General features: G+C 39.2%; 1 protein-coding gene across 1 annotated transcript in view; it reads right to left on the reverse strand.

The window, feature by feature from the left end:
• The window catches only part of PRIM2 (DNA primase subunit 2), a 128,894-nt gene extending 109,569 nt beyond the window's left edge, over positions 1–19,325 (reverse strand). The window contains exons 1-5 of the mRNA XM_087775879.1: positions 19,264–19,325; positions 18,879–19,052; positions 17,991–18,094; positions 17,591–17,670; positions 10,646–10,766 (exon numbers count right to left, since the gene is read on the reverse strand). Of these exons, the coding sequence (XP_087632005.1) occupies positions 10,646–10,766; positions 17,591–17,670; positions 17,991–18,094; positions 18,879–19,035 (462 nt within the window). The 5' untranslated portion in view covers positions 19,036–19,052; positions 19,264–19,325. The remainder of the gene's footprint in view (positions 1–10,645; positions 10,767–17,590; positions 17,671–17,990; positions 18,095–18,878; positions 19,053–19,263) is intronic.
• Positions 19,326–21,063: the final 1,738 nt, after the last annotated feature.

The following is a 21,063-nucleotide window of genomic DNA, read 5'->3' on the forward strand; positions in this document are numbered from 1 at the left end:
AACCCAATTTTAGAAAAGGAACAGCCAATTCTGCAACGAAGAAGCCACTTGGTTTCATTTAAATTAAATCTATCTTCTGAAACTTGAATGATTAAACTGAGAAATTTATTACTGCCTTTGAAATGAAATACTTTAGAATGAGAGTAACCAGTTACATTTTTTAAAGTGCTAATGGTATACATGTTTCACTGTCTTATTTAAACAAACCCTAGCGTTTTAAAAAAAAAAATCTACTCCTAAGCCTTTCCACATAGTTTGGTTTCTATTATGACTTTAAGCATGGAGCTAAGTGACAGAATACATATTTTTAGCTTAACTTTGGCAATAAGACACTATTTCCCACTTAGACATGCATCCCTTCTGACCTTTGCTGTCACCTGTAAGACAAGCATTGCTAGTTTTCAAGCAAAGGGACAAATGTAAGATTCAAGTAGCAAGAAACTAAGATAAAATTCAGAACCATTTCCTTCACAAATGCCAACTGCAGCCTACCTGGACATAGTTACTGTCTGTCTTAGCTTGGCATAAGTTTCTACACAGTAAAATTAGGTTCTAGACAGTTTCCACTTTTAAGCATTTTCCCCCCATCCTGTTTGGGAAAGGAAGAAATATTATTTGATGCTTCTTGAAACGCAAAGCCATAAACCCAATCAGAAGAATATTTTGGTTTATACACCTGGTTCCAAAACGGATAATTACAGTCACGGCCTTTTAGTGGCTAGACACGATATGAAGTATTTTCTTTCACCTATATCTGTCCTTGTTAAGGACACAAACTAGTCACATACTCATTTATCCAAATCTGACTTTAGGATCTTCCATTCCCAATAAAGGTAGTCATAAAACATTTTTTCAAGAAGTTAAACTACAAATATTTATACAACTGCCCCACTACTGAGATAAATGCTTTTGAAGAAAGCATAATAGTGATATCAGAAAGTCTCTCATAGAAGTGCTCTGATCATAAAAATGGAAATTAAAGAAGTTTAATTTCTACTGCTTAAAGCTGCTAAAAAAGTACTTCAACTGCAACATCAAAGAAGAGCTACTGTAGAAAAAAAAATTAACTCCATTAATGCATTTTGCTCTTTCCTTTTATTTTGCAGTCTTTATTCTTTCCTCTCAAATGCTGACAGATGCATTACAGTGTGTTAGCTCCCCCAACTGTCTATTCCTATCTGCTGTTCATTCCACATTACTATGATCCAAAATATTTAATAAAATAATGTGCTTTGTAACAGCATTAAAAAAAATTAAGATGGTTAATTTTGCAACAACTGGCAGTTACCCAAAAATAAGGCATCTAACCTAGAAGTTCTAAAAAAAAGTCATAATAATTTTTAAATTTCAAGAGGCTCTTCAGAGGTGAAGAAGTTCTAATATAATTTAAACAGGATCTTTTATGCTCTGTGGAGAGGAAACAGCAACACAGAAAGATGTATTCAAGAAAAAATACACTACACTTTGAAGTTTATATCTTCTGCACACTGCAGAAAGATAACACAGAACAGAAGCATTGCAGGGAATCTAAATTCAGTTGTACATCATCCTTATACCACAGATAAAGATACGATAATAAGTATTAATTTTCATTTTTTGTGGAAGCAACAAAAAGGAAATATGTCTATTTCAAGGAATGAACAGTCTGAAGATAAGATGAAGGAAGGGTCACAGGAAATCAGAACAGTCAAGATGATGACCAAACATCACTGAAAAATAAATTTAGGCTAAAACTTTACATTCTATTCCACTCCACATCCCACTATATCAAGTTAAATTCCTGGAAAGCTACAGCAACAAATCAAAGCATCTGATAGCACTTAGGAAAAAACACAGGAGACAAGTAACAGCCCACATGGATCTGTGAAGAAACAAATTGCGTTAAGCCAATCTCACTGCCTTTATGACAGTGCAACAGACCTCTGGGATAGGGAAAAAAGCAGGTGTCATATTGTGTCAAAAGCCCTTAAAGTCACTTCCATGATCTTACAATTGGTAATGGTTCAGCTGGAATATTCTGACCAGCTGACACTGCACTTAAAAAAAGATGTTGCCCCATTGAAAAATGGCAAAGGACACCCACAGAAATGACAAACCGCCACACACAAAGAAAGGCTAAAAGAAGAAACAACAAGAAAGCCTAATTAGTCATCTTATATGTAGAAGGCAAATACAAAGAGGAAGGAGAAAAAAAAAAAAAAACACCTTTCTCAATTAGTGGATAGAAGAAGAAGAAATAGACTTACCTTACTGGAAGGTAGAGTTAGGTTTGACATTAGGAAAAAAAAGTTATAAGGAAAGTAAAGCAGCAGAACGGTGACCACCACTGTGAGACATGTATGTACAGGTGCCGGGAACTGTGCAAGCAAAGCTGTGAAGTTTTCAAGCACAAGGCAAATGAAACAACTGTCATCCTCAAAGTGCTACTGAAAGAGTCAAAGACAAAGAAAGAAGAAATACACAGCATTTTGAAAGCAACCACAGAGCATTTTGGTCCACATGAACAGAAGACAGACCTTTAAACAGCCCCCAGAGAGAGACAAAGTCTGACTGGTTAAAATGAACAAGTTTCATGGCAAGGTTTCACAAGAATCAAGTGGAAAGGAACCAGAAGTTCACTGTCTTTTCCAAATCAATTCAGGATGTATCACCGACCTGCAGATGCTGAACGGACAGATCTTTCATATGTTGTCTAAGAACAAGTGGTAGGTCTTGGACAGTTAAAATTATGCAAGGCAAAGCAGACAAAAGGCTGAAACTCAGATTGAGAGCTTCAGAGGAGATACTTCTGGCAGTGCCAAGAAGTAAATGGTGTTCTAAGGAAAAGTACAGGTGTGCTATGCTGAACATAAGCTAGGAGAATATCCAAAAGAGAAAGTGGGAAAGACAAAACTAATTGAAAATGAAGAGCTAGTAGCAAAAAATTATTTTTAACTGTCAGGGAAGGGTTGAGACCATAGCAACGGTGATACCACACATCCATGAAGAAGAGGAAAATTTGAGAAACTGAATCCCATTGCCCTCACCACAGAAACAGAACGAGTAAGTTAAAAGAAAATAATTGAAATATCCACAGCCATACACAATGAGAGAAGAGAAGCATGACTGAGTAGACTAGAAAGTACTTTCAGCAGACGAAGAAAAAGTTGTAGCTGTGAAACACCAGAAGGACCTGAAGTTGAAGTTAGGACAAAGAAAAAGCAAGCATTATAACTGCTATGTACAGTTAACGTAGTGATGAAGTACTGAATACAATATTGGCAGGAGCGCTCATTACTTGAAGACAGACAGCGAATTGTTATATTTTCTTCAAAATGTAAATCCTGTCAAAAGAAAGATTATGAACAGCTTAAGCGCATTATCAGTTTCACTGAAGCAGACTACAGCATGGAAGAATCTCCCAGAGTTTAAGACCAAAATTAGGCATTGCTTCTGCTGAGATTTGTACGCAGGAAGTAGGAATGCAAGATGCTCGGATGGATAAGTTACAGAGGGTTACTTTGTGATAGGAGAAGGAGGACTAGACTGATTTGAGAAACAGGAGAGCACAGCAAAATTGGTATGGCAGACCTATTCCAGGAATTAGAAGTTAAAGGCCCCAAAATACCTGTCAGTTGTCTAAAAATTATTTAGATAAGTGACAGTTGCTATATGAAAAGTTTTATGAAAAGGCAATGAAGAGGAAAGTTCTGTTCATTGTCATTTTAGGGAACAGATGGATTGAGCAACAGCTCAGGAAAAAGTCAAACTCATGGAAAGAAGGAAGTCTTAATAATTACAGAAATTAGCACGTAAGTTAAATTCACAAGGAATGAAAAGAAAGATAATTCAGACTTCTGCTAGTAGGTTTCCTTTTAAGGAAACATTACTCCAAATACTAATTACAGTAACTGGCACGTTAGTTGCCAATCCGTGGGACTCCGCTTCTAACTATTGAGCAAAGCTAAAATACCAGTACGACTAGGTAACTTTTGACCCAATTTCTCCTTTAATGCTGTAAAGCACAAGCTGGCGTATATTAGGGGAAAAAAAAAAAAAGTGTAAATAAAACTCTAAAGAGAATACTCTCGTTACTTTTCCAAAGTATCTTAAAACAACTGCTGAAAGAAGCCGAATGTATTAGAGGTGCCTATTTATATTTCAGAAGCATACAAAAATCCAGCCTAAGATCTAGGAGTTACTGTGCAATATGACATAGACACAGCCTTGAAGGGCAAGAAAAAGATAAGCAGCATACAGAGTGAAGGAAAGAATAAATTCACTCCATTTTTATGGCTTCAGGTTATCATCTTCATCATGATTAATTACTTCCCCAGTGTTAGGTCCTGTAAGACCAAATACGTGAACAATAGGAAGCTCAACACCTTAATTCAGGAATTTCTAGAAACACCAATGACCCAGATATCTTGCAGTTTTCCTCAAACTTACAGATGCATTGAAAGCTTTTCAATAACAACTTGTGGCAGTTGCCATAAATATTTCAATTATGTCAAAGAGGCTATCAGAACACCAAATTGATAAACTAGGATTTATTTCACACTATGAAGGTCTAAAAGTGCTATCATAACAAAAAAGTGTAAGTATGGTCATTTCTCAAGGGCTTCTGATATGGCCATGCATAACCAGCTAGAAGAAAAAAAGGAAAAGGACAAGTGAAAAGGTTGGGTAGGAACAGGGGGACGAAAGAAGGGATGCATATGTGGCAAGGCATGTGGAAAACCACACAGACAACCAAGCTCACTGATAAAGTTACATGATAAAATGGGGCTTGGGCATAATGACAGCTGACTTCAAACAGGTCTTGTATCACAATCTGGCAGAAAAACTCAAACGAGGAAAACATCAGATGCCCACAACTTGTGGGAAGAAAGAAACATGACTTTCTAGTTAAAGCCCAAGTGTCACTTACCTGTAAAACCATTTACTTTATATAATTCCTTCATATACTGAAGAACTTACTTTGAAATTAAAATATTTTCTTCAATGACTATAATATTTAAAATATTCAATATATTTCCCTTTAAATATCTTTAAAATCTATATTAGTGGCTTTTACTGCGAGAAACTGTCAGGCATCATTGCTGTAATTACTCATTTACAGTTAGATTTTAATGCTTTAATCTCCTAAATTAATGTAAATCTCAACTGCACACCTGTGTTTGCACATTCTCTTTGATGGGCTCTGCCACCTTTAATGTCAGCATTTACTTCTCTTGAGTGCTGCTTAAGGATTTCCTGTGCTCCCTATGTGACTGACTTTGCACATAGACTATTTAATGTGCCTCGAGAGCTGAAAATTACATGCCATACATAAAAAGCTTCAGTCTTTATCTGGATGATGACAGCACTGTCCCTTAAAAACCTTTTTTTTCTTTCTCTTTTTTTTTTTTTTTTTTTAAAAAGTGTATAAAGTACAGAATAGGCTGAAAACGTTCTGAAATGCCCTCAGAACCATTCCATGATTCTCCTGTTATTTCAACAGAAAATCATTCAACATATCAGAGGAAAATACTATTGAAATATAGATTAAAAATAAGCAAGCTCTAGAAACAGGGAACAGATTAGTAAGTATTTCTTGTTCACCAAAAAGAAAGAGACAATTATACAGCAGAATTCTTCTCATGTTAAGTGCCCCACATTAAAGTGTCAAGAAAGGCAAATGTAGCACTCCTTTCAGGACAAGGAAACATCAAAAGCAGAAAGCTCTCACATCTAAATATATTCAAAGGCTGACAAACCACATACCACTAAAATAACATTAACTTATATGTCCAGGTGAAAAAGGAGTGAGTCATAGATCCATGTGTCGTGGTTTTTAAAAAAAAAAAAAAAAGTAAGCTTAGTTTTGACGCAAGAGTATTTCTGTCAAACAGTAGGCATACATTAACCAGTCTTCCTGTCTCTTCTCCCTTAAGCAGTTCTCCAAAATTTGGTGGGCATTTGACAGCAAATGAAGCATTACACAAAAAGTCAAGACAGATAAGATTACAGAATGAGGTCCAGAAATTAAAGTGTCAAATAAGGATAAAAATAAGCTTTACTGAACAAGAGAACTGCAGAATTACTGAATAGAAAGTTTAGCAAATATTCCTTTAAGTCCAACACTCTAAACTGAACAACTAGATCCTTTTTGCAAGACAGCAGGATTTTAACTAACATGAAGCAAATGCTATTCAAATTGCCATTTTCCCAGGGAACAGGTAACATCAAGAGAAATACCCCACAACTGGCTATCAACGAGATTACACTGCTCTAAGAAAACTACATTTTAAATGAGCTAGTAAATACCTATAATAATATTTTATCAAATTATTATTTCCCAAAAGTTGTTACTGTAAAAGCATCATGTAACAAATGCTGCTCCCAGGCCAAGCCTAACCACTCCCAAGTCAAGACTAACCACTCTCAGGAAAACACAAGGAAGGGACTTCGACCAAAGAGTGTATCGTACGGTGAATGAGTGTGTGTGCATACATAATAATTTCTTTTTGCCCCCAAAAGTTCTAACTACCACCAAAGGTAAAGCTCAAAAGTTAAATTTCTTCAGTGTCTTTCTATTTACTGGAAAGGAGGCTATATTGTAAACATCATCTTTGACACCATGGTTCAACTACAACTTATTTCCTGAGGAAACATGAAAGCTATCCATTAAAGGTGTATAAATGATTTTCTTAGATAGAAATCATCTTCAAAATTGCATCTGTTTTAATTTTTAAAAAGATAACAAAAAGAACAGAAGGAGATACATCTAAAAAATTTAAAAGTGTCTGAAGAGCACGAATCTTAAATAATTTATTTTCTAATGCAATTTCAACAGCTTTAAAACTGTTTAGTTTAAAGCTGTTGGTATTGCATTAGAAAATAAATGACTGCATTAGAAAATAAATGACTGCATTAGAAAATAAATGATGGAAATGAACTAATTAAGAGAGCTACTCCCAGATACTACGAAGCACACTAGCATGTATTATTTTTGTACTATTTGCAAACAAAACAGCACTTCATTAAAATACTTTCTTTTGCCAAAAAAAAAAAGTTGTGGCTTTGTATTCTGATTAAGAGCCCAACGCTCATTACACTACACAGAATGCTTTAACCAAAAGGAATAAAGAAAATAGTTCCACTCCTGACCCAAACTGTGGCCAAAAATCAAAAGCTGAAGCAAGTTATTGTCAGAGATGTTGAATACATCCTCTCAGAAGTTGAGATCATTGAGTTTTTCAAACTGAGAAGTAACAAGAATAAAATCCCAAATAATTTTCATCAGTCTCTATTCTTGAGCACAACCTCAGCCTTTGCCACCAGTGACCTGACAACCTCTTCTTATCCAACCTAAGATATCCATGCTTAAAGAAAAGGAAAACACCACTGCCATTTATGTGACTTTTTTCCCCTCTACCATTTACAAGTAACTGGAAGAATATCAGTTGTCAAGGGCTCCAGTAGGGTCTCAGTAACAGTCGAACATCTACATTGGAGTTTAAAGTAAAGGTGTAAATAATTAAAAATGTACAGAAGTTGCAACGAAGGAACCAAATGAGGCTGTCATGTCACACTATGGGACAGTTATAATTAACAGCTCATCACCACAAAAAAAAAAAAAAAAAAGAAGAAAGAGTGAGAATGAGGTCCATCATTCCCACTAGCCCAGTGTTATTCCTGCTTTCCTTCTACCCTCTGTCTTTCTTGACATTTTATTCAATACCCCATGCTCTACCTCTTGCCCATGCTGCCATACATTGTAGGATAATATAAACACTAACATTTCAAAGCAGTGCAAAATTTTGAGCACCAAACCAGTGTTCCAGCAGGCTGAGCAGCACCAGCCCAGGCATCTTCTGCGCTTGCCAGAAAACAGGTTGGCCAAAGCTATTTCCTACAAGTGATTAAAATGCAATCTACCTGTTAGTAGCTCAAAAAAGTATCTCATATATAAAGTCAAAGCAAACTCTCCGTTTTTTCAGAAAGCCCAGGTTCCAGAGGCTTCTCACAGAAATACTAAAGATGGACTAACTCAATGCAGTGACAGCTTTGTAAAAACATTTCAAGGAAGAACATGCCTAAGATTCAAATTTCCATAATTTATACTAAATGTAGAGAAGCTTGTTTTCACAAACATTGCAAAAAATTTTGAATGATCATAATCCTATGCATATTCAAACACAAACTCATTATACTGAAGTCACCATCTTTAATCTGAATACTTTGCAAAAGTTTACAGCCTCCCTTTTACAAATAAAGGGCATCTTTAGAATCAGGTATAGCTCCTCAGAGCAAATATTTACTTATTTTAACAAACCCCTTCCCATGTATTTTGCTCCATTATCAATATAAATGTCAGTCACAGGACATAAGAAATCCTATTATAAAAGTGAAAACATTCATTTTCATTAAATTTCATTTCCATTTTTATTTTCAGAAAGTTCTTGTTCTTTGATAAAAAATTCTCTCTAATCATGAGATCAGAACTACTATCATTTCAAATTCTTCGCAGCTGACTGTTGTATAAAAAAAAAAATCAGAGACTGGTATTTTTTTCTTCTAGTTGTTAACAACTTCATTCTTTCCAAAAAGTTGCTAAATAAGATATTTGGTGCTACAGTCTTCAAAGATCTTAACACCTGCTTAAATATTATCCCTGCGTGGGACTGAAGACTTCTTGATTCTGGAAAGCAATAATTCTCAATCCATAATTCACAAAACCTCAGGAACTAGTCTGCAAAACCTCTGCAAAAAACTATAAGAATACACATCTCACTTTCCCATGCATGTAAGTGAACATGAAAAGGAGAGAAGTGACAGCTATTGAATTCTCAGTGTTTAACTTTACTTTGTTGTTGCTGTAAACGAAGACAACTGTTACAAAACTGTAAAAGACAATCCACTTATTACCCCTCTCCACAAAAAAGGTGACCGGTTCTTCTATGAAATACTGAGAATCGCTTCTTAGAGTGCTTCTTAGAATTGTTAACTGGAGACATAGCTACTCCAGACCACACCAAGGTCTGAACTTCAGCAGCTCTGGCCTATCTCAGATTGCAATTCTGAAATGCAGAACCATTATTTAGAAAATGCAAGGCACCTGTCTTCTCTTTAAAGAAATTTAACTAACTTTCTTAGGATATCTTAAGCAATTAAAATCCAGTAGGAGAATTCCTATCAGTTTACCAATACAGAAACTGGATTGTAATATCAGAACTTACTTCCTTTTCCTGGACACCATCCCCTTTTCTAACAGGTGGAACACAAAGTTTGATTTCCAGCTTGTTTTATGCACAGTAAGGCATGAAAACATTGTAACTTCTAACAGAGAAGTATAAATAGCGCGGTTCATCTTCATTTCCCTTTTAAAGCCTTTTACAAATACAATGCTCAGAAAAAGAATACTGCTTTTACAGTGGCTTTATTTTTCAGTGGCCCCTACGTAGCACCATAGAGTTCAGAACTATTTCAGATACATATGGAATTCCTTAGTAATATTCAAATATTTTATACATGATAGTGTGAGGAGGGATAAGTTTTGCTTAAATTCACACCAGAATTGGAAGAGTGAAAAACAGCAGAAGCAGGGAAGTAGATTTTCAATGTAATGATGCTTTGCTGCCTCAATAGGCATAAGTAAGTAATACCTTCTTAAGCATTTTGACATATTGAAGGCACATTCAATAGCACAAAACCAAGCCATACTCCCAGCTATTTCCAGCAACCTGTAAACATTAATTTATTCTCACAAGCCCGAATGCTGAAACTGTGACAGGACAATATGAGACTGGGGAATAAGCAGCGGAAATACAGCTCCACAAACACACCATTCGCTGAAAGGTCTGTTGAGCCAAAGAATGACATTTCTAATAGTCTCTCAAAGACCCAGGAAAGCCCATGTGTTACCGTTCAGCTAGACAAATTCATTCTCAACCCTGCACAAATCATCTTCATCATCAACATGCATCAGTGCCAGATCTTTCAATCCAGCAACATATAACGCATAAGTCAGCCACACATTTTAGAATATTTAAGTTCTTCTATTTAAGTTCTTCTAATTAAGCAGTATTTTAAGAGAAAGTTTTTTTCAGTAGTGATGACTGTACATTAATTTTTATTAATTTGAGTTTACGCTGAGAGCTACAGGCAAAGCTGGAGCTTTCTAACAAAATAGTTCATAGCTGCAATGCAAAATTTTACTGAAATCATTAATGCAGACTGCAACAGACATTTTCCTTTAATCCACTCAGACAAAGGAAGCAGTATATAACAGCAGGAACTCTTTTGTAATATCCCTAAAGCATCTCAAAAGCAACAGTTGTTTGTCTACACAGATTTGGTATTTTTAAGGTTTTTCATTAATTGGTAAAGAACTAGCATGACATTGTTTGTTAACTTGCTTTTGAAGTCATGTATTTTTCCGTTAAGTGTTGGTTGACTGAAGTAGACAACTCCTCTTGTTGCAGCAAAAAATTACATCACTTGATCCTCATTTCTGTGGCATGACTATTATCCAAGTTCAGAAGTTCTGTGTGGTTGCTTTTTAAAGCCACAAGGGCACTTTTTATTTTTTAAACAGAAGTACTAAAACTATCTTAATGAGAATTTTAAAAAACATCAGGCACACACTATATAACACAAATCCAGAAAGTAACATACTTACAGCTTCAAAAGATAAGTTAACGTGTTCCAGGAATTTCTGCCTTAAACTGTCAGTCAGTTCATTGAAGCGGTATCGCAAGAGATCCATTTCTTGTTGAAGAAACCAACGCCTGAGATCCTCACTGCAAAGAAATGATTAAAAAAAACAGAATACATTTTCTGATTACACATTCCCTCTTTTTTTATAAAGTAGGTGTCAAGCCTAGTGAACATAGCATTAAATGCAGGGCTGACTTTGGCACGGGACCCACAAACTGAGGATCTCAGAAGAGAAGGTAGGAACCCTTCAGGAAGGAGCAGTCAAGCAGAAAAGGCTTTTGAAGAGACAATACACAAAGAAGCGTGACTGCGGATGTTTTGGAAGAACAGGGGTAATCAATCTCAACACTAAAAATTGCTCTGTAGGTATCAAAGCTGCTACTCTCTTTTAAATGGTACTCACTATTTCTTACTTGTTTTAGATAAGAATAACCAACCGCAGATAACATTCTGCTTCGGTTTTAAAGGACAGCTTTTTTTCTTCAACATGGCACAATATTTCTTCATTGTAGAATTAATGTCACAATTCATCCGATGAGGCAATACATTATAAAGTCTACTTCTTTCAATTCTCACTTTTGGGGTATCTCCAGCTGAAGAAACACACATGCATCTCAGATACTACAACAACAGCACTCTATGATAGGCAACAAGTAGCCTGGAAGCAGGCAAAAGGAAAATATGTGACAACAAACTTGGGTGAGGAACACAAAGAGGACATCTAACACTTGACAAAAGAGCAAAAGGGGTTTAGCAACTGCAGGTGAGCAAGTAGGAGAATAAACAGGGACACGAGTCAGTAGAAAGCATAAAAGAAAAACAACACTGAAGCCACTCGTTAAGTACTCTAAGTAATCTAAGTACTCATATTACTTTTTGCACACTGGATTGCTAACATCCCAGCACTCGGATTCCCAGGCATCAGTACGTTAGTCAAAGCTATAGCAAGTAGGTACCAGAATACTAGTAACAACAGCCACCCTGTACGTACAAGCACAGAATGCAGATGATACTGTATCTCGTTATTACAGGGCATTCTTTTAAACTGTCCTCTGAGAGCTACGCAGTGGGCCACTGCCATGACAATTCACAGAGCACAGAAATACTACAGTCTAACATGTTCTCCTTACAATATTTAAGCATCTTTTCCCATAGGGGACCAGTGAACTACAACAGAGTTGTTTGTGCTTTTGTGGACAAAACCTCTCCTTGAAATATTCCTTGGAGAAAAGTTATTATTATTCAAATTATAATTCCAGATGGAAAGGCTCTGTTAAGGTGCTTTGTGAAGTATAACCCTTTGGACAGTTTCAGTGCTTGGGGTGTATTAATATCTGTGCAACTTAAAATGGAAGTTGATGCCTTTATGACTGATCTTCTGCGATCATCTTGAACGGTAACAAAATCCTAGGATATGACAATTTTACTTTTTTCCTAATTCATCAGCTTTACACTGCATTTGTTTCCCTAAGGGGGGGGGGGGCGGGGGGAGAGAGGAATCAAGCATATATAGTTACTTTGGAGGCCAGCCAGTCTTTTGTTCTTCTTTTCCTTCAGGAGAGTAGATCAAAGGCAGTAATCCCACCCACCCACTTAAGTTACCAAAACAAGAAAATATTAATGTTATCTCTAATACAATACACACACCTACCTGAATTATTCCTATAGATGACAAACTAGCTGATGAGCTGGCTTACATTACTGTGTATGTCCAGCATATATTTTAAAACTTTCCTACAAACATCATCATTAGGGCATTATTTATGTTCATTTTTTCCTTATGTCTCAGGAAAATTTTACATCATTTCTAAACACAAATCACGTCTTATACGCATTGTTAACATTCAAAATAATTGTACACTCTCATTCCAGACACATACCAGTAACAATACTTATTATCAAAACCACAAGCTTAACTGAAAAGCAATGTCACTGCCATTAGATAACTAAGCAAGCTGCTGCTGAAGATGAGATAGTTGCAGGTAGTTGAAGCGTAGACATTAGGAACATCTCCTTGTTTTCTGCCACTTAACTTTTTTGTGTGCAGAATACTCAACAGTTTAAATCAGATCAGTAGATTCTCGACTAGAAAAATAATATGAAAGAACAGGCTCTTTCATATCAGGGAACAGCACTTGGGACGGGCAGCAGAAATCCTCTTCACACGACAAGGAGTGGTAGGAAAGACCGGCATATGGGTTATGAAGCATCAACATTAAAGTACTTTAGAAAGACATGAAAATGCTCCTAAATCTGGAGCCTAAGACTAGTAGCTCACATTCCACAATTAAATACGAGAATTCAGTTACCAACAACTTAATGTTAACTTTTGAAAAGCCTGGGCATTGGCCAGAGCTCTATTTTACTAGGCAACCAACACCAGAAGATTCCTCAGAGTTTAAGTTTCAAAAGGTAGACAGCAAGGGGAACGTGGGTGCAGAAAGCACACAAAAGTAAATGCTAGTCAATATAAGAGGCAGCAATTTCAGCACACAAGTCTAATTTATCATATAGAAAAAAAATGGCAGGAAGTAGAGAAAAGGCCTTGCTAAGTTTGATAAAGAACTTATGTCTCTGTTATGTGACACAGAAAAAAAAAAAAAAAAAAGGCACAAAACTATGTTTGAAAGTTTCCTGACTAGAAGAGTGTCGCTGTCAGAGCGGAGGCAAGATTTATTTCTTCCATCTTCAGTAAGTAAAGTGAAGATTACGCTCCTGTGATTTTCAAGATTCTTCATAGCTAATCTGATAAAGTGAAGAGAGATGCAACAGACGGAAGCAGAAATGCATGGTCATGGCCAACATGCAAGCAAAATTCTCTCTAGAGTTATGTTTGCCACGAAAGTGAATGAAACAAGATTACTCTATTTCCTGGTCTTGACAGACACAAGTGACAATACAAGAGGTGTGAAAGAAGGGCATGGATGAGACTGTTCACGCAAGACTGTACATTCCATATCTTAGCAACATTATATGGGAATAAGCTTTAAAGTCTTGGATTTCAGAAGGCAGAAGGACAGTCAAGAGATGACGACTACATTACAAATTTAACTGACAAGAATGGTGGAGCTGGCCACTTCAGATCATGTAAAAACCAAACCAAAACAATCCAATTTATAAGTGAGGACTGATGCAGACTAGGAAAAAAAAAAAAGCTGATGTAAACTCGTACCCCTGGGTGGCACTGTTGGCACACTAGAAACTTAAAAAGGTGGTGTCACAGGAAAAGCCTGTAAACACAACTGCCTGGCAGGCCACAGGGAACTGAATTTAACTTAGTTCGCAGTTATGTCTGCGAAAGTTAAGTACACTTTTTAAAACACTCCTACCTTAATAGCTTTCATCAATTAACCTAATGATTTGTGCCAAGCTTATTTTTCTGACCTCATATGATAAAAACTTAGAGAACAGTATATTCTATTTGCCTCCCAATTTCGTCTTTTGGGGAACATGCCAGTTTTAAAGCATAGAAATATCTCATCCCTGAAATAGCTGCTTTTCAAGAAAGAATGAAGAATGCTGGGATCAGGATCACCTCACAGTGCTTAAGATGCTATTTTCCATTTTATGAGTAATCACTAGTCCACCTTTTCAAAGAAAAAAAAAAAAGCTACTTTAAGGGGAAACTATCAAGCTGGTTTATTGAAACACTGCATTGAACTATCTGTATATAAACAGGAACACAAAAATACATTTGCAAGTAGTTTAAAAAGAGTGCCCTGGAGCCCCATCCAAGGCCCCCCCTCCCTAAGAAGGGGTCTTTCCCCCTAGACTACAAAGCCAGGCTCTTTCCTGCTGATTCTGTGGCCCAAAATAGCTTGTATTCATTTATGCACAGTGGTTCTCCTTCAACAAGCTGCCCACCTCTGCCCTGCCTATAGTCTAATTCTTAAGATACTTCCCTGAAACACAGGGTTTGAAACATGTCTCCTGTTTATTTCCTAAGCAAGCACTGCAGTCAAATAAGCTCTCAGACAAAAGACAAGGATCTTCTTTTAAAAAGACAGCTTGCAAAGAAAACGAAAGCAGTCCAATGATCTGCATCTATCATTAATTCTAGGAGATTCCAGAGCCATTATACAGATGCAGGGCAGGGGGAGAAGATATCACATCAGTGACAAAGGCAGATATTTAGCCAAGTCCCTGCTTGGTTGTTTCTGACTGAGGCAGCCGTTCACTCAGCATGCTAGCCACTGTCATTCACGTATGACTTCTGTTCACTCAGCATGCTAGCCACTGTCATTCACGTATGACTTCCACCCTTCTCAGCACAGTGGACAAAGCTTACTGAATTCCACTCCTGAAGCAAATACCTAACCTTCAGGCTTTTGCTACATGACTTGTATTGCCTTCTCTAAATCTGACCCAAACTCATCTTTCCTGAAGCCACAGACCAACCAAAAATAGATGCCTCTTGAATTCCAGATCAAATTCTTGCCACCAGACAATTTTACCTTCCAGAACAGCAGAACTTTGTTCAAATGTGTCACTACCAACACCCTCAAAGTGTCTCATCTCCCACAGAAAAGCAATGGTCCCATCTAAATAATAACTATTAAGTAAAGTTTTACAAGAGAGAATAATGGAAACCAAACTGACTATTCAAAATACCACTAGCTGCATAATAACAAACATTAAGTTTTCAGAGGCTTTTTAGTCCCAGGCTACTTAAGGCTATTACCTTTTAGGGGGTTTTGGTAGAAATTTACAATATAGGTAAGCAAAATATTTTCTTGTAAAAATCAGCAGCACCAGTAGGACTAGGGGAGTTTATAAAAATATACACAACAAACATAGGCAAGAGAAAGAAACTAATATTACATTTGTTATTTATAATCACAAATAAAAAATGTAGAATAAAGAAGGACAGTAGGAATTTCAGTTGTAATTCTGTCATGCAACTTGCTTCCTTCTTTCAGGATTCTAAACTATACTATCAGAGTCACTGCAGTGAAGGCTGCTATTGACCTTCACATCCACAACCTGTTCCTCCCTGTACATGCATCACAGATCTAGCTGGCTCATCAATCACATACATCAACAAACTGTCTCCAGGACAGCCCAGATGTCTTTTGAAAGGGCAACATGATGGGATGTGAGTAATCCAGAAGATTTCAGGGTGTTGAAAGTCACCCAGGGCCTGTCATAGTGAGGTTTCCTCCATCTGGAGGCTTTTGCGGCCTCTGCTGCTTCCTATTCTGATCAGATAGTCTGTAGCAGGCACCTACCATGTTGTTGGCCACCTTGGTCTCTTCTCCAACACTTGCCCCAAAACTCTCAACTGTCTCACGACCCATTTCAAGGAAAAGCCCAATCCATTCCAGCTCCATACCTTGGCTTAGAACATAATCCCTCCTACTCACCTTCCCAGTCTGTTTTTGCTTATGAATCTGTATCCATCCATAGCAGCACTTCAGTCATGTCAGCTATCACAGTATCATATGTATTCTACCACACTCACCTAATTTAAACAAACTATATTGCAACTTAAAGTGCAATTGAATTAACAATTCAAAACAGTACACACTTCATATTTGCCAGTTTTAGTACTAAGAAAGGACTGCAATGGCAAGGAGTCAGGAGTTCACACTGATGGATAACAAACATGTTAACAGACATAAAGCACTGACAACCTCTATAATTTCATCCAAAAACTACAGCTGAAGCAAAAGCAATGCACTTGACAGGACCAACTTTGTGCTTGAGATTTCACACAACAAAACTGCAGTGCAACCATCCACAGCAATGAATTTGGAACACAAGCAGAGTCAGTAGAGGAAACCTCAAACTCAGATGGTATTTTTAGTTTGCCAGAAACAAGGCTCTCTCTTTATACAATAATATGTAGCCTATTTACATAGGCAGTTCTTTGGTCAGTAATCATCAGTTTAAGCATATGCAGCAGTTAATTTTAATTGAATTATCAATCACTGCAAATGCCTGACACAGACTTAATACTGATGTGCTTTAATCTCAAAAAAAGATGTCAAAAGGCAGAGACTCAAATCAACATTCTGTGCATAAACCTCACAAGTTTATACTTTTTTAAAAATTATTACAAAATCTGGGTATTAATTTTTATCCCAAGTAGCCCTTTTCAGCACAGCTGAAATGAGGTTCCTAGCAAAAAACCCCTCTGTTTGAGCCTACCTCTCTATTTAGTAGCCATGCAACTCTAAAATACCTGTAATGTCTATAATAAAGCAATGTATGTGTATACGTTTAAAATTAATAATAAGAGTACAGGGGTCGTGGTTTAACCCCAGCTAGCAACTAAGCACGATGCAGCCGCTCGCTCACTCCTCCCTTGGTGGGATAGGTGAGAGAATTGGAAGGGTAAAAGGGAGAAAATTCATGGGTTGAGATAAGAACAGTTTAATAATTGAAGTAAAATAAAATACAACAGTTAAACAGGTAAAGCAAAAGCTGCACACGCAAACAAAGCAAAACAAGGCATTCATTCACTACTTCCCACGGGCAGGCAGGTCTTCAGCCACCCCCAGGAAAGCAGGGCTCCATCACGCTTAACGGTTACTCAGGAAGACAAATGCCATTGCACCGAACGTCCCCCCCTTCCTTCTTCTTCCCCCAGCTTATATACTGAGCATGATGTCATATGGTGTGGAATAGCCCTTTGGCCAGTCTGGGTCAGCTGTCCTGGCTGTGCTCCCTCCCAGCCCCCCGTGCACCGGACAGAGCACAGGAAGCTGAAAAGTCCTTGACCAGCGTGAGCACTGCTTAGCGACTATTTAGCAACAGCTTTGCACTAAGCAAGAACCAAAACATCAGTGTATCAACATTATTCTCATCTTAAACCCAAAACACAGCACTATACCGGCTACTTAGAAGAAAATTAACTCTATCCCAGCTGAAACCAGGACAACAGCATAATCCAAAAAGTACTTACGACTGACAGTAAGCAAGGCGTAGTATGAAATGAGAGATATGGTCTTTTCTTCTTGCCTCATAATCATCCTCAGCCAAAGCCTACAGAACATATTATTATTATTATTATTATTATTTCAGAGAAATAATCTCTGCCAGATTAAAAATCCACAATTAATTTATCATTGCTGTTCAATGGTGTATTAATACTCACCTTTAAGACAATAAATGCAAGACTATTAAAGAAGACGGGTGTCGTAAAGAAAGAAACCTATAGTCTCAAAAAAAAATGACATCTCTGACAAAATGACAGAATTTAAGTTTTAGGAATAGTATTCATCACCTCTACTTTTATTCAGGATTCTTGAATGGTGTAAAGAAAATAAAGTGCAAGAGAGTTACCGTTTTTGATTTTTACTTACTTTGTAGGGAAACTTAAGTTTCCGGAGCTCAGCCCCCAGCTTAGTTTTGTACATTTCACTACTTCTTACATAGCTCACGCCAAGGTTTTCAACTACTTTGAGCACTGGCAAAAAAAAAGAAGTCCACGTTAAAGACAACATATTGAAAAGAAATCTAACTGTATCCTGTCTTGGGAAATGCACAAACTGGGGTAAAGCCACAGGAATTGCTTTTAGTAGTATTGGGAGCAAAGGGGTAAGAAATATGGAGGATGAGGTGTGGCCCACAAGTCCTGAACAGCTTGCACAACTCTGGGACCCATAGAGTCAACAAGGAAGGGGAGACGGCTAACTCTGATGGATCAGTTTCAGATCATCGGTTTCCACTGGAATAACGGAAACCTTGGATTCAGTGGTTTTCAGGAGGTTCAGGGGAAACCCTTGCTCACAGCCACAGCGATCTGAATCGCTGTTCTGAGAGACATCAAATGTCGCAACACCTGGGGAGTGAAACACGCTTATAAAAACCACCAGCGTAAATCAAAACTATACACTCCTGACTGCTATACACCAAATGCTCGTTGTGAAATCAGTCACAGCTCTCTGAAATACCTAAAGCAACACGTTTTCCTTTGAAAGGGGTTCAATTCACTACAAGCAGGCAGCCAGTTCACATTAATAACAGGCAAAATTAGCATCAAGCTGCTTAGGGACATGGTTTAGTGGTGGACTTGGCAGTGTGAGGTTAACGGTTGGACCTGATGATCTTAAAGGTCTTTTCGCACCTGAACGATTCTATGATTGTATGATTCTATGATCAAAGCCCGCCACAAACCCACGCAGCCATGACAGGAGGAATCAAAAGCTTCGGGGCGGGGGGGGGGGGGGGGGCGCGGGGACGCTACTCACGCCTCAGGCGGTCGACGGCAAAGCTCTCAAACTCCACCAGAGAGATGTTTTCCGTGGGGGGCTCCAGGTAGAACTGCAAGCTGTGAGGGTACAGCTCCCGCCGGTCCCCCGCCAGCCGGCCCTGCTTCAGCCTCGCTCGGCCGCTGGAGAACTCCATCTCCCCCGCCGGCGGCCCTGCGGGCGACACGGCCGCTCAACCACGAGGGAGGCAGCACCGGGGGGAACGGAATGGGGAGGGTAGGGAAGGAGAGGGAAGGCCGCCACCGCCGGCCCTCGGAGCGCAGAGGGCCCGCCCGCCGCGGAGCCGCCCCGGGGCTGCCTCCGGCCCGCCCCGGAGAGCCCAAGCCCCTGTTCCCATGGCAGCTACCCCCCGCCGCCGCCATACCGCAGAAGCCCCCACCGGCCGCCGCGCCCCGGCCCGCCGCTCCGGCTTCCCGCGCACGGCCAGCCCCGCCCACTTCCGCCCCGCCCCCGCCGCTCCGCCGCGCCTCACGCTCAGCCCCGCCCACCCGGGCCACGCCTCCCGCGTGGCAATTGGCTGGCGACAGCGGAGCGCAGGGCGACGCCGTGGGCGGTGCCCGCGGGCAAGATGGCGGCGGGGAGCAGTGGCCTCTCCAGCGCCGGGCGGGGTTGTGCTGTGCCCGGCACGTCGTGCCCAGACACCTCAACGGAGTAAAGGGGTCTTTTTGTCTGGTTTTTCTGGCAGCGCGTAACTGACTTTCTGTCAGTTTGTCATTTTCATGACTGAAGGTGTTTGAAAATATTTGCCACCAAATGAAACAAACCCCCATCCTCTTTTTTTCCCCCTGACCTTAGATTTAATGGGAGGCTAATGGATGGCTGTGTGTGTCTGCAGTGGCGGCTGCTTCCACCACCTCCCTGCTCGCAGGCGTTTCCCCTGTTCACAATACTGAACAGGGAATGTTAGTGTAGTGAAATGGCTCCCCAGGGCCGAAGCGGAGTCGTGGGCCGGCTCCCATGGCAGGACAGCTGTGCCAGGCCAACGGTGCCAGGCCAAGCCCCTCGGTAGCACCAGGCCACAGCCAGCATCAGGTGACCCACCGTTGCAGAGGGCCTGGCCGCACAACCGCAGTGCCTAAACCCCATGTGGCCGAGGCACTCACGACGCTGTCTGCGAAGGGTCTACCCGAGGCGTCCTCCCACGGCACCCAACGTCTTCCGTGCCCTTCTTGCCAACGTGGTGGAAGGTGACAGTGATTCTTGGCCTCTCTGTTTTACCACAACATGGGACTTGATGCAGTTGATTAATTTTTTTGTTGATTCCTGAGGCACAACTGTTGTCTTTGCCAATTTTACAACTTAATTTAATTTATCCGGAATATACGATTTCCCTGTTTTCTCTAATGCTTTGTTATCCTGCTACCCTACCAAAGTCAATGAAATGAAAGCACCTCTAAACCCCATTCTTGCTCTCCCCTTCCTCCATTATTTTCAAGAGCTTGAGGATCTGAAGCCATGTTCTTCCGTATCTCTTCCTATTTTGTATGAAACTGGCCTGAATCTGTTAACGATCTATCTTCATCATGATATTCTACAGTCCTAATATTAAACTATCATTTATTTTATTTTTTTTTTGTTCAGCAAAATTCCCGGACCTCAAGATTGGCACAACTACTGCTTTTCATCAGTCATCTACTGTTATCCCCTGTTCACGTTAGTGACAGCGGTATCATCTGAATCTTACGCAACTCCAGTGCCCAAAACCGAGTGTCGTGATATCGCTGTTTCATGGTGCTGTTAAGCTGGTGTGAAAGTGAAATATTCAGCACAGCATTCAAACACCGAGCAACTTCCTTTTAATTCCATGATCCCATAAACTCTGCACCATTCTACAGGTGGATAATTTTGTCATTTTTCCAAGGTAACTGCAGGATTTGCCTTTTTTGCCACTGGGTTGACCATTTTGCTGCAGTTGAGGTTATGCTCTGTTTTGTGTCCCTGCCTCAAAATGCTACTTATTTGCTAATTTTCCCCAAACAGAAAAGTTGGTTGATGATCTTGCAACAAAATCAGAGTGTAAAGCGATGGAAAACCAGAATTTACATACAGTTTGTACCCACAAAGTGAGGAAAATCAGTAGCTTAGGCTGCCAAGTTATTCTTAAGAACAGTGAAGCGATCATGGACCAGAACACATACTAGTCTCACATTCACCTGAACCATTG

Source organism: Nipponia nippon, unplaced genomic scaffold (genome assembly GCF_047370975.1).
Source record: "Nipponia nippon isolate SJK-2023a ecotype South Korea unplaced genomic scaffold, ASM4737097v1 scaffold_4, whole genome shotgun sequence".
Lineage (NCBI taxonomy): Eukaryota > Metazoa > Chordata > Aves > Pelecaniformes > Threskiornithidae > Nipponia > Nipponia nippon.